At 36.2% G+C, this 14512-nt stretch overlaps 1 protein-coding gene across 8 annotated transcripts in view; it reads left to right on the forward strand.

Annotated features, from left to right (window-relative positions):
* Positions 1 to 14512, forward strand: part of ASCC3 (activating signal cointegrator 1 complex subunit 3) — a 284668-nt gene that overhangs the window by 23316 nt on the left and 246840 nt on the right. For 7 of the 8 annotated variants that reach the window (XM_082307043.1, XM_082307047.1, XM_082307049.1 and 4 more), the window contains one exon: positions 3333 to 3916. In XM_082307043.1, the coding sequence (XP_082163169.1) occupies positions 3333 to 3916 (584 nt within the window). Of the gene's footprint in view, positions 1 to 3332; positions 3917 to 6080; positions 6165 to 14512 lie in introns of those variants that run through there. The other variant, XM_082307046.1, reaches the window with a different exon arrangement.

Here is a 14512-nt window from a genome sequence, read left to right on the forward strand (position 1 = left end):
CCAGTTTTGTTACATATGTACCTGTCCGAACATCATCCTTACAGGTTGAAAGGGAAAACTTTTTTGATGAGAGACAAATACAGGACCGTTTCCAATGATAAAAAATAATTTTATTTTAAGTTGTTACAGAAATGCACAAAAGCATTCAAGTCTACTGTTGGATTATAATTCATTACCAATATTTTATTTTTGTAAATCTGAACTTAAAAGTTCATTTCCCTTCAGGTGATTCAGACAGCTCTCCTGTAGTGGCTTCTGTTTCTTAGCCAGCAGAATACACAGTTACTTTCCATACTTGTCCTCATTTTAGATATAGTAATTTTTTGTAAGTAATGTAACCGAAAACTCAGTATGTGATTTTGAGGAAGAGCTGCTCATCTGGAAATCATTGCAAGATATACTTTGTACATAAGCATGAGACTCACGTGGGAGAGGAAGACTGAGGTTTAAATAAGGACCTGGTTCAAGTACCAATCAAGCACAGCAAACTATGTAAATCAGAGCTGTAGAGAGATTTGGCAGTGTCATTTTCCTTTTATCTGAATATTTATGTCCATAACAAGCAACTTGGAATAAGTGGAGAAGATCTACATAGCTATTCTCAATATCCACTGGGGTATAGTTTAGTCATAAGAGGTACTGGAGAAAAATGTTGGTTAAGTTAGGGTTGACAAATACATAATAACGATAAAGTTTGCAGTATGACCCTATGTAGTATAGCAAGTAGGAAAAAATGTCTGATGGTGGAAAAAAGGTTATAAGCAAAATAAGTATTTGCCATTCTTAGCTGCAGATGTTATCTATGAAAATAATTAGGCAGATTTGTGTTTTCGATATTAATGACAGAAGTGAGTATTAGCTATGATTTTTTTTTTTGTTGTTTCGTTGGATTTTATTTCTACTTTTTGCCAAAGATGGCTGCAAAAACTTTCAACTTATTTTTTCTTTTGCCAAACTTTAATAGCAGGCCCAGTGTGGTGGGTAGATAGAGCAAATTGAAAGACTTCAAAGTAATAGTAGTAAATTTTTGTTTGATAGAGTGGAGAGGACAAACCAAATGAAAACAAATGCATGATTATTTAGTTAGAACAAGTTAGAAAGAAACCACCAGCTTTGACACTTCTGACTAAAGACGTGTAATGTTATGGAGGCACAAACCAGAACAGATTACAGTGACTGAGGCACAAACTGAACTGACAGTAATGTTCCAACCTTCATCTGAAATACATAGTAGGGAAAGGGAATTGCTTGTATGCCTTTTTAGCTTACTTTCAAGGAAACGAAATCTCAGCCTAGGCAACAGATACTGTAATATTGATTTACTTGACAGGGAAAATGTCACTTACTGAAATGATCTGGTTGGCTTAAAAACGAACAGGGAAGAGTAGCTTCAAGTAGTGCATTTCTTGCCATCTTGGCTGGCTCATTATATTGAGAGGGGAGGGGTAGCATTTTCTCAAGAGATGCTTCCACGAATAGGAGATGTTGATAATAACGGAGAATTAGCACATAGTGAACCGAAGAGACTTTTCTCAAATACTTCAGTACAATTGCTCTTTTAGTTTAGTAGCGTGTACTTCTGTTCTGACACAAGTGACTTTAAATAAAGATGTGTATTGGTATGTTGGGAATATAAGAGTGAGGTTCATGCAGCCAAACTTAGGCCTATAAGTTTTCAGATGTTGTTTCTTTTTTTTTTTCCTGGGATTCCTATATATCTAATGGTGAGACAGAGGCTGAACCACCTTTTTCCTTTGAGATATATTTACATATATATTGTATATGTGTGTATCTTTGTCACGTATCTTCCATATGTAGGTATCTAATTATCCTGTAAATATCACCTCCAATCCCCTCCATGAACTTTTCAAAGTGTACCATGTGCTCAAGAGAAATACTGAATTTTTAGGCACCTTCAGTTATATGTTATGTTTCCAGTTACTCAGCCTTGTTCCATGTGCTTATGCTGAATTTCTTTTGCTCTTTCCTGTTACATTGTGGGGAAAAAAGACCCTTGTTTTTCCTAGAGTTGAACCTAACTTACTTTGAATCAAGTCACAAGTAACAATGCCGAAGTAACTAAAAATCTTCCCACTGATTTCAGTAAGTTTTTCAACAGGCAGAAAACCAGGACGTAGTAGAGCAAATAAACAGGTTCATAACTGGATAGCAGAGGTGTACAAAGGCAGGCACAAGACAGTTTCTGTTACTGAAAAGAGAATAGCCACGTTTACTATGCCAGAAGTGCCTTTTTGAGGTTTTAAAAAATGAATAATATTGTTCCTTTTAAAATAAATTGTTTGTTTTAATAGTGCTTTTGAGTTAGCCATGCTGTGGGGGTTAATCACCAGTGTTATCACTTAAATAGTACTGTTCTCTGCTGGAGCTATGCCATTCGCTCCTGATAAAACTAAAGACTTGACCAGATAAAGACATCTTGACAATAGCAGCTTGTAAATCTCGACAGTAAGGTTTTAAGATGTTTTAAAAATTATGCAATCTTGTAAGAAATGCTAATTCTGCTAAAAATGTTGGAGTAACCTACTGAACTTTTTAGAACACATTTTTTAAACTTAAAAAAAAATTCTGCATGTTGTCCTCAAATAAAACAAACAAAAAAACCCAGTATGCTGGCTGGTTTTGTTTATTTTATGCTTGATGAGTTTTAAAATCTTGTTTAGTAGTGACATTTTTGTTCATCATATGGTGGTTTTGCTTATGTTTTACTTGAGTACCTTTGAGAATATTTGTGTAAGAGGTAAATTCATGTTTTTTCTCTACTAATATTTTTTATTTGCATAATATGATATTTTGTAGATAAAAATCTAAATTCATGCATTTCCTTCCTTTAATTTCTTTGGGCAATTTTTCTAACTAACACGCATTCTGTAGTAATTCTACTGGGAATTACTACAAGAATGTAGTAATTCCCAGCTGAGTTCTGTACATTTAGTCTCTTATGAATATTCAGATTAGGCAGTGAATAAACATTGATACAAAGTGGAAATCTGTTACCTTTAACAAGCTCATAAATATACTATTGTGAGTTTAAGATCTCAGGCAATTACTTACTTGGAAAAATAAGAAAGCATTGGTAATCCTTAATATGAATTTCTAGTAAGTAGAAGGATAATGAAGACAGATGCTTTATTATCATATACCTTTTACAATTCAGTACCTTGCAACAATTGCTACTTGTTGTTATGGTCTTTGTTTCATATCTCTGTTGATGAGACTTGCAGCAAGAAATTGAATACAGTTATGTTATAGGCAATGAAACAGAATTAGTTTGAATTGTATAAAGTTACATTTGTTTTTGCTTTTGTTAACAGTTGGAGCTGAAAATGGACAAGAAGCAATTGAAAGCGGCGCTGTTTTTCTCTTTAAGACATTTCACAGGAAAGAATGTGTTGGTCATGATGAGACAAAAGCGATCAAGCAGATGTTTGGGCCTTTTCCATCATCATCTGCTACTGCAGCTTGTAATGCCACATGTCGGATTGCTTCTCACTTCACTGAAGAACAGCTTACAGCCCTCATACAGATGGCTGAAGAGCAAAATGGTGATAACAGAGTGTTCTTTGGTAAAAATATAGTGTTTTCATTTGACATGCATGATTTGGATCACTCTGAGGAGCTGCCTGTGAATGGTGAGACTGATGCGCAGAAAATTATAAGCTTAGATTATAACAAATTTCTGAATAACCAGCTGAATCACTTACAGAATTACTGTGATGAGAAGTCTGACCTCAAGTCTTTGGAAAAAGTAGATGATTCTTTTTTATGGTGTGAAGTTGGAAAGTATCTGAATGAATCTCAAGGGGGTACCCCTGGAGGGCCAACAACAGAAGACCTCTGCTGTACTTTGTACGAGATGCTTGCTTCTACCAAAAGTGGCGATGAACTTCAAAATGAGGTACAGTAGCATATTAATCATACTGCATGTATTTGAATGTTGCACAAATATACAATTATTTCATATTGGATTATGCCAACATACTTTATCCAAGTGTCGTCTATGGTTTTGGGTTTTTTTTGTCTTGAGAAAAATTACATGGCAGCATCTTAATTTACCAGGCAGAAGATGGATGCAGCATGAATTTTATGTGAATAGCCTCCTTTCCCCCATAACAGACAGGCTATTATTTTTTTGGGCCATTTGCTCAGCTTTTGCATACTTTCTTTTTAAGCAGTAGCCAATTTAAGCTGCCATATAAAAGTGTGAGAACTGCAAAGCCAAACTGAAATTAACTTTCTTGGGCAGGTTCCATGTCCAGTTTCAGAGCCTTCCTGTTACTGGAAGGAAAGCTGGAAGACTGTGCAGGTGGTGCTACTTTAAAACTTTTGTCATATCACTTCTATTTCTTTCGATAAGGAAAGGAGGCAGGTTTATCACAAGAAGGGGAGACAAAGCTTGAGGGAGAGAGAACAGTTGCTGGGAGGCTGGAGTTGAAGGATAAGCATAGTGGTAGAAAGGGGAAGAGCGTGATTAAAGGCTGGTGAAGAGGCTTTCAAGACATGTGCAGGAGAGATGACTGGATTAATCTAGGCAAGAGAGTATGGTTTTTGAATGGGGTTGGGAAAGAAATCCTGCAGTTTGCTAATTGGTTCTTCTTGTGCACTTTTCTGTTACGTTTACATTATTTTTCCTACCTTGCCCTGCTTTCCTTCTTTGAAAACATCCAGTACTTAAATTCTCAAACTAACCTTGCAGAAAGACTTTAAATGTTGAAAATTTGCTACAGAAGTACAACTGATGGTAGGAATAGACAATCCTATGAGAGGCAGTATAATGAAAGTTTGCTGGAATTTTGCCATTACAGTTGCAGATTTTATTCTTAACAAAAACATTAAGTGATAGAGAAGAGGACCTGAATATTTAATTTCAGGTTTAGATAACTAGGTATTGATATCTGTTGCATAATGATATAGTTGCTGAAGTCATATTGTTTTGTTTGGTAGTCAGTAGACCACATTTCAGCTGTCCTTTGAGCTATTTTCTATATATGAGTATTTTCTTATAAACTTCTAATTTGAGAACCTAAATATGAATATAAAGGGGAGCTGACCTAATTTTTACTGCATTAAAATATATTTGAAAAATAACACTTTTATGCATGTCTGCAAACAGTTTCATATTTTGGGTGGTTGTATTGACAGAAGACACATGAAAATAGAAGACTGAACAGGTCTTGGAGAAGGAGATTGGATAAAGAAACTTGCATGTCAAATGAAATATAAAAAAAGAGTACCTTCATTTGCCATAGGTACCTGAAGCTTATTAATTGTCCAGAGATAAAGATTTTTTCCTAGATCAGTGAAACACTTTCCGGATATAGTCACAGGGTATGCAGAAATAATTCCATACTTCTGCATAATACCTACTTAATGCCTAAGTTTAATTTGTAAAATGTTAAAGGAAATGCTTGAAACCTTTCACTTGAAGCAAGAAGAAATAACTTTATTTTTACTTTGCAACTTTATGATCATAATGGATTGCTAAATCAATTGGCAGAAAGGGCAAGCTATCAGTTTTTATGTAGATCACCAATAAAGACTTCCTTTCCTTTGATTTTTGGAACAAAGACTTTCTGGCAAAATTTCTGCTTTGATGGCTTTACAGGAGTTTTAATTTGATAATGTGAAAAAAATTGTTTACTCTGCCAATATCCATATAGCTTTCTGAAGATTATTTAGCAAGAGTAAATCCTTTTCTTTGCATTACTAGAGAGAAAAAGGATTCTTTCCCTTGAGTGTCTGAAACCTGTATCTTATTTTGGCTTTTTAAGTCTTAGTAAGAAAAAAATACATTTTCTCCCCATTCTGCTTGTTTCTTCCCCCATGTTGCCTTTCTTTGCAACAATCTCATTAACTCATTGTTCATTGCACAATGTGGGGGCCGAGGAGGGGGTAAGTCTAATTTGAACCTGATCACTTTTTGTTAAATGCTAGCTGGCATTTGTATTGTGCTCTCTGTAAGAGTAGTCGTGACTCGAAAATTTCTTCTGGGTTTTGGATTTTGCCATCACCTAAGGATTTTTTTTTTTTTTTTTATACAGCAATTTTGCTGGTGGCATCGTTAAGAGCAGATGGTGCTTTTAAACCTGAAGATAACCCATTTCTTGAACTAGGTCATAGATTTGCCGTATGAGATGGTATACCAAGTATGTGTTTGATCGTGCATACTGAAAATCTTACATTAATTGGGGTGATGCATACCTGCTAAAGTCTCTATGCTGTACAAAATTCTTTTTATAAGCCAAGAAAAAAAGAACTATTGATATGGAAGGATGATAATTCTTTGTAAATAAAAATCCAGAGCTGTAAAATACATTTTCATATTTCAAAACAGTGGCCGTGTTTATCTTCGGTTTAGGAAGACACCACCACCTGTTAATTATTAAACAAGAAAAAAACACGCTGGTGGTGAGGATATTGCCAAGCGGACTTCTCTAGCACAATTTCATCTGATTGTTAAGCAAAGTTTATTAAGATTCCACATCACACTAAGAATATGAGCATTTTTAGATCCTTTCAGGAGTGACATTCTGGGGTTTTTTGTAGTGTATGTATAGGCACACACATGTATGCTCTTTAGGTTTTTACCTATTTAATGAACTCTATGAGGAATTGAAATGAGCTTCTTTCTCCAGCACTGTATAGCTTATGTTTAAAGTGGTTGGCGAGGTACAAGAAATACTTTGTTCTTTGTTTTCACTATTTAAGAGCATTCCACACTTCCTTTGGGACAGTTTGTTTGTCTGGCACATCACTGGTGACTTTTAATTAGAGGAAAATTGATTCTTATGCTTGGAGTGATATGGGAGTTATAACTTATTTTCTAAGTATTCAGGACATGTGCTTTTCATTGGGGACATAAAGTCTAGTAAAGCTAAATGACAGCTACTGGAGCATGCTTTTCACTGTATGTCAGATTTTGTTGATGATTATGAAATGGTAATGATGCGGTAACAAGAACATTATTTCAAAACACGAAGAAAAAGCTGATGACAGGCTATAGAGTTTAGCCCTTTAACCACTGTGCTTTTTTAAAATTAAAACTTAGTATGCAGTGCATTCCTCAATTCTGGTACTTAGTTTCTAGTATATGATGCTTTCAGAATGAAGACTGGAGGTTGGAGGACTTTAGTCCGTCTTTGGTTACACCATGCTGTTCTCAGAGGGTGTTTCTCTTTCTTCTGTGAACTCTTGTCATAATTTATCTGCAAAATTTTTTTGAATTTTATTTTGGAGATACCTATCTCTCTTTTTACACTAATGCAAAGGTGCATTATCCCTTTATCATAACAAAACAGGAAGAAATTTCCTATGGAGATAAAATAACTAGAGGAAAAAATGGAAATGCAATCAGAACTGTGTTAAGATCTAGTTTATACTGTATAGATTATAAAAAATTGTGCAATTTATTCATCTCAGGACAAGCAAAGAAATTTGCCCAAATAAAATTAAGAAATGTTAATGGCATTCAGCGTATTAGATTAGATGGTGTTTCCCAGACAAAATAATGTTAAATGCTGTATAAATTACTAGAGTAGAATAAATTACTAGGCTATGATGTGAAACAGCAGAACTGTTTCAAGAAAATTACATTGTAAGTATTAGTTTGCATATTCATAGAATCATAGAATCATTAAGGTTGGAAAAGACCCTTGAGATCATTGAGTCCAACCGTTAACCTAGCACTGCCAAGCCCAACGCTAAACCATGTCCCTAAGCTCCACATCTACACCTCTTCTAAACCTCCCCTGGCGCAGCTTGAGGCCATTTCCTCTCGTCCTGTCGCTTGTTACTAGGGGGAAGAGACTGACCCCCACCTCGCCACAGCCTCCTTTCAGGTAGCTGTAGAGAGCAATAAGGTCTCCCCTCAGCCTCCTTTTCTCCAGGCTAAACAACCCCAGCTCCCTCAGCTGCTCCTCATAAGACTTGTGCTCCAGACCCTTCACCAGTTTTGTTGTCCTTCTTTGGACATGCTCCAGCACCTCAATCTCTTTCTTGTAGCGAGGGGCCCAAAACTGAACACAGTATTTAAGGTGCGGCCTCACCAGTGCTGAGTACAGGGGCACTATCACCTCCCTGGTCCTGCTGGTCACACGATTCCTGATACAAGCCAGGATGCCACTGGCCTTCTTGGCCACCTGAGCACACTGCTGGCTCATATTCAGCTGGCTGTCGACCAACACCCCCAGGTCCTTTTCTACTGGGCAGCTCTCCAGCCACTCTTCCCCAAGCCTGTAGTATTGCATATTATGTGAGTAGTACCTATGTTTACTTATCTCTATACAGGATACATTTGTTTGCCTGTAAAATAAGACATAAAGTAAGACACAAGAAGTTTACTGCTTCGGCTTCTTTTGTCTGCTTTATAGCTGTGACTAGTGTACACGTGTACTTGAACTATAGCATCTAGGATTTCCATCAGTTAAATACAATCCACCAAACTCTCATAGTGGGAAACAAACCTTCCTTTTTTGTTTCATTTCTAAGAATAATCCATTATTCATCATCCTCATAAAAAAGTGCAATATGGCTTCTTCCTTGTTGTCATAAACACCTGAAAACATTCAGGTGACGAAAACTACAGTAAGAGACTAATGGGGAGTAATGTGGAGTTTGAAGGTGCTGAACCCTTCCTTCAAGGGTCAAAAACATTCCTTTCAAATCAAAGCAGACCTGAAATCAGAAAAGTACAAGTTGTGGAATATAGGTTTTATATGATGAAAAAAAAGAGGTCAAGAGTTGGGCAGCACCTCTTCCTGTATGTATTCCTTAATAGATCCATACAGCAATATGGTCACCATTAGAGCTAGAACGTTACAGCTTTATTACTGAAATTCGGTTCTTTTCATGCTTATTTCAGAATGGCAGTTAATAGATTATTTTGTTGTTTCATTAAGTAGGGCTTTTTTTCAGTGTGCTGTTTGTGTATCTCTGAGTGCTTGATGTAGCAACAGGCTTTTAGGCAGTTTTCCCCAGGCTCTGCTATGTGGAGCTCTGTTGTGTCTTAGGCTTCTGCCTGTAACTTTTCTTCAGCTGCCTTTGTCACTGGTGGCAATATAATGATTTTTTTTTTTTTTTTTTCCCCCGCTTGAGTTCATCTACATTGTTTCTGTTGCCCTATCCTAATCCCACCAGAAATGTCTGCCAATATGCTTTGTTGGTCGAACCTGTAAATGCTCTTGGGAACAAGAACAAGGGGAATTTAACTAATTTGTCAATTCAACTAACTGGCAGGAAGCTCCTGTTTCTGCCACCAGCCTTTCTGCAAAAGAAGTACAGAAGAGTACAGGAAAGCAAAGTCTATTTAAACTTTCTGGAAGGGACCTTTTCTGTCAGTGATACAATATCTTAAACTAAGGAAGACTCATTAATAAAAGAATATGGGAGAGTTTGTCCCAACTTCTCCCCTCAAGACTGCTCCAGAGTCTTGTTGCCTGGGTGGTTAAAATGAAGCCTTCTTATCTGCTTTCTAGCTTTATTCAGGGCTGGTTTTATGATCACTTTTCCTGTGCTACAGTTGTCCGCTTTTTTTTTTTTTTAAACCAATTTAAAAAATGAGCATCAAAGAACTGCACTTGTAACTCCCCCCCCTGCCCCAGCCCCTAACAATTCTATGCCTTTTCAACGCTCCCTTTTCTTTCATTTACCCTTCAGGCAGTTCCTTGCCAGCTTTTCATTCTTCTATTAATGCTCATCTCCACGAATTTAACCAAGTCCTCATGTGGAAAATTACAACGGTTTAAATTAAGTCTAGATGTGAGACAACTGCTATTTATTCATTTTCTAGATTAATGAAGTGTTAGACCAAGTGATGTATCATTAGTAAGCCCATGCTATGTTTATGCCATTTTCCAGTTACCTGCATTTTTAAATTTTTTTCCAAAATACCTCCTTTCAATTCTTCTCCAATCGTATTTTTATTTTTCTTATTCACAGTGTTATTGCACTTGTAGATGTGTGCTCCCTGACCTACAATTTCATGTGTCAGTTTTTGAAGATTTATGAGAGATTATCTTGCACTCAAGCTGTGAGAACAGTGAGCTTTCTGAATTTTGTTCCCACCTTTGATGCGAACATTTTCATATCCACATTCTTTAACCACCTAATCCTTATATCCAAAATCAAATATTTTTCTACAGCCAGAGACAAATTTTAATTTTAAAATTTAAATGAATTAAAGTAACAGGTCAGTAATTAAGACTAAATAATTAAAAGCCAAAGTTTCCCTTTCAAAATTGAAATTTGTGCTACAGTAAGGGTCCTTGATAGTGAAATAAGCTAGTCCCTGGAACTCAGAATGGGAAACAGGCCTGGGTACTTTCAAAGCAAAAGACACTAAAATTATTCCCTGATGTAGGGATATGAGCCAATAAATAAAAGAAACATATAGCAGGAGGTGAGGTTTTTTGGTTTGTTTTTTTTCCTCTGTAGTCATTTTTTAAGAAGTCTTTCCAATCTACCCAGTCAAATCTAGTATAGCATCTCCACCTTCTGGAAACATATACTGTTCTTTATAAGTAGGAAATTTGCATATAAAACTCTTACTAAATGATGGTTGCAGTTGAATAAGGAAAAGAAAAGGTAGTCACAGATTATAAAGTCTTTTCCTGAGTTAGACAAACTTGGATTTCAATGTGTTTTCTTGATATGTGAAAACTAAGTTGTATTTCTAAAACTATATCCTTCATAGAATTTCTTCACATCTAAACCAAAACATAATAGACAGATTTGGCAATAGAAGTAGCAGCCTTACACTGCTGCTTGCAAGTTACAGGGCACATCATTCACAGTAAACCAGGACTCGTCGGTGTTGTTAATTCTGATCAGAATGGAAGCTATACAGCTCAGCAGTCAACAGATAATATGTTTTTTCCCTAGACCTTTAGTTACAGTTATTTTTTTTTTTCCTCTTCTTTTTTTCCAGAAAGCTCTCTTTATCATGTTTCTCATGGATACTATAGAAAGATGCATATTTTTTTTAGAACATAGACAGCCTCTGTGTTTTGGTTTTGTTGTTGTTTGGTTTTTGTTTTTTTTTTAATATTGGCTGCTGAATTGATTTCTGATATGCATATTAATATTGGGTAGTATGTTACTCTGGAAACTGATGAGTTGATAAAGGAGATAAAACCGCTTAAATTTTCCTGCAAAATGTTCACTGTTGTGTTTCCTGGGCTTTTTGAGGGGAAAACTCCACTCAGTGTTTCACAGTGCTGCAAGGAAAGAATATTTTGTGAGGCTGGGTAAATATCACCTTCATCTATCATGTTTATCTTTCAGAAAGCCCCACAGTTCTTGAATTACCATCACTTAACTTTATTTGATGCTGTCCCCTCTTATTTGAACAAAACTAACTTCCCCCCACCCCTAAAGCTGAAAAAGTTATAATTAAAAAATTGTGATATTGCATTTCACATGATAGTGTGATCATGACAAAAGGTGCGTCTAGACTGACTTTGATCAGTACTCATCTCTTGTTCTGGAGAATACATGTCATCAACTAAATTTCTTTTACCTCTACTATTAATACTATTTTATTGCTAGGTATACTAGATTCATTTTGCTTATAAAATGGAGAGGAAGGCAAGCAGCACAGAGCAAAAGCTATGAAAACTATCTGTAGTTATTATTCAAATGTTAGGCTTTCTTAATTAACATTACACTCATGTACTTTACTGCCGTGCTTTGAGCAATAAGATGAACAAATAAAATCCAAAAGGTGTAGGGTGGTGTTCAGTATGGGCATACTGGACTGAGTCCAGCGGAGGGCCACAGGGATGATGAAGGGACTGGAGTGTCCGACGTACAAGGAGAGACTGAGAGCTGGGGTTGTTCAGCCTGGAGAAGGGAAGGCTCAGGGGGATCTGATCAGATCTAATGATGAAGTCTTCGTTTTTCCTGATGGATTTCTTGTGTTAAAATCAAGTGTAAACTATCCCTTAACCCTAATATGTTATTTTTTTGAGCTAAAAAACTTCTTGTTTTGTAACAAGTTCCTTGTTAGTAGGATCTCATAATAAATAAATGGAGTGGGCCTTTTAAGTACTTGTATTTTAACCTTATGTGTAACTTAATGAATTATGGTATAGAGGAAATAAATAGTCCTTGTGTTGCAAGTAATCTCAATTAGGTTTTAAAGTGCCCTTGATTTCAGATGTGTTAAATTGGTCTCCTAAATTAAGTATCTATAAATAATGGACACTTGTTGTTCAGAGAAATCATTCATTTAGTTTCCTGCATTAAACAGGAATCTGTAATGGTCATTATTCCCTTAAGAGAAAATACCTACAGTCTTAATGTACATGACCAAATTTCTAATACCCGTTAAAAGCCTAACATTTATGTGAACATTTAAATTTTTTTCAAGTGTCAGCTAAGACATATAACCTTGTGAAATGAGATTGAAATACTGTTCAACAGGAAAGAGCATATTTTAGGGCTTATAATGCAAACCAGCTACAACAGGATTTTTGAATTCCTACAGGTTGCACACACTTGCTCACTACTTCAGGTAAGCCAATGGAAGAGCATATGCAGCATTGCACAAAATCTCATTATTTCAGAATAAGACTAAGCAAGGATGCGTAGATTTTGTTTCCTACTAGTGACTTGGTGTGCTCTTTGTCAGTAACACACACTGCAGACACTGTTCTCTGTGTTTACTTCTTGCTCGTTGCTTTCAAGAGTAGTCAGAACTTTAGAGTTACATTTTACAAATAAAAACTATATGTTCTAGCTATCCAAAAATTTGGTGACCTAAGAAACATTTAACTCTCATTTCTAAACCTGAATTCAGTTTAATAATTCTCAGGTCTGTATTGAGAGTGATTCCCTCAGCGGTCTGAATGTGTAATTTATATTAAGAGCTCTGAACTCTTCACAGTTCACATTATAATACCGACTGTGAAAAGTGCTTTGACATTTCATTTTTTGCAGACTTGTGTGGTACTCAGGTGCTAGTTTTGATATCATTCTTCTGACACACTGTGCAGGCTCCAAGAGAGATGCTTTAGAGAAACAGCCTGCATTATCTGTGCACGGTGCAATCGACTCTGGCTCAATATTTGACTAATACTTTTGCTTGGCTGAGAGGGCAAGTGGAGCTTGTTTGCATATGCTGCGTAGCCATTCCCCAAGTTACAAGCTGACCTTCTCCATCAGAAAAGTGCAGTGTGCAGGTGTGAAAGTAGATGTGTACGTTTCTTTCCTTAAGCAAAATATGACGTGAAGCATCAGCTTTTTGCCACTTTGTAGAATGCCGGATATTGGACTTTGCAAATGCTTAGCTCCTCCAAATATCAAACGTGAATGTTCTGCTGTTGGAAACTCAGTTTTACTTGTCACTAGCTCAGCACATCAGTTTAATTGCATGTGCTTCAGTGCTCCCAGAAGGTTCTCCATTCCCTGTCAAAGCCAAAGCTTGGCTTTTCCGTATAAAGCTGCTGCTCTTCAGGCTTAGGACTGCCAGCTGCCGCTTTTCTAACTCTTCTGAAGCAGAACCAAAGGTGCTCGGAGAGCCCCAGCGCAAGGCTGCTGTTTTCTCTGCACAGTTTTCATCCAGCCATTATTAGGTGGAGAAAGGCAACTTTGGTGTCAAAACGCGATTTGGCAGAACTTGAGGCCAATAGAAGTAGTTTTAGTATATAGTCTTTAGAAAAGGGAGAGTGAGAAACACTATTTGAAATATAATAAATAGCATAATGTACTGAGGCATAAGTAAACAGTACAGCTTGTTAGTGAATGAGAAAATTAAATTGGCCAGAAATTGAAGTCAGTGGTGAAATGGCTGATGTGATTGACCAAAGAAATAAGAAAATTGGATATATTTTGAAATAATAATTAAACGTGTAAGTGCAAAGACAAAACCTCTAGGGTAAAATACTAGCATCATTAAAATCAGTTGGAGATTTGTCCTTGATTTCCAAAGGGTTTTGGTTTTACTACTTGTCTTAGTCTGTGCTTATGTTTTGAACTCATTTTACAGAGGTGATTTCTGAACTGTGTATATGTGTAGTTGATATTTTACATGCACAGCCAGCAAAATAACACCATTATAAAATACGGTTGCACTAACATGTATTTCTATGGGGCTTGGGAAATTTGTGCCACTTAGAAGAGCTTCAATGTTATATTGCTGTTGCATTTTTATGAGACTTTCCCACAGAGGAACTGGATATCTGGTTACACATTCACTGGTTAACTACTCTTTACTGATATTAACTAGTTTAATCCAATGAGTTTTGCCCTGTTAATAAAATAGTCTTGAACAACTGATATAAGCAGATGTAGTAATAAGTATGTAAAACATTTAGCAAAAACTGAATGCTCATGTGAGCAGAGGGTAGTCGTACTGCAACTTTTTTATTCAAAATGGAAAATAGAGTGCATTATGGGATTTTTGTCATAAAAACTTTGACTAAACAGCTTGTTTTAAAGCATGAACTATTTTTTTATGAGCTATCATATTACTTGGTTATTTATCGTAAGAGACAAA

The sequence above is a fragment of the Platalea leucorodia genome (assembly GCF_965183815.1).
Source record: "Platalea leucorodia genome assembly, chromosome: 3".
NCBI classification, from domain to species: Eukaryota; Metazoa; Chordata; class Aves; order Pelecaniformes; family Threskiornithidae; genus Platalea; species Platalea leucorodia.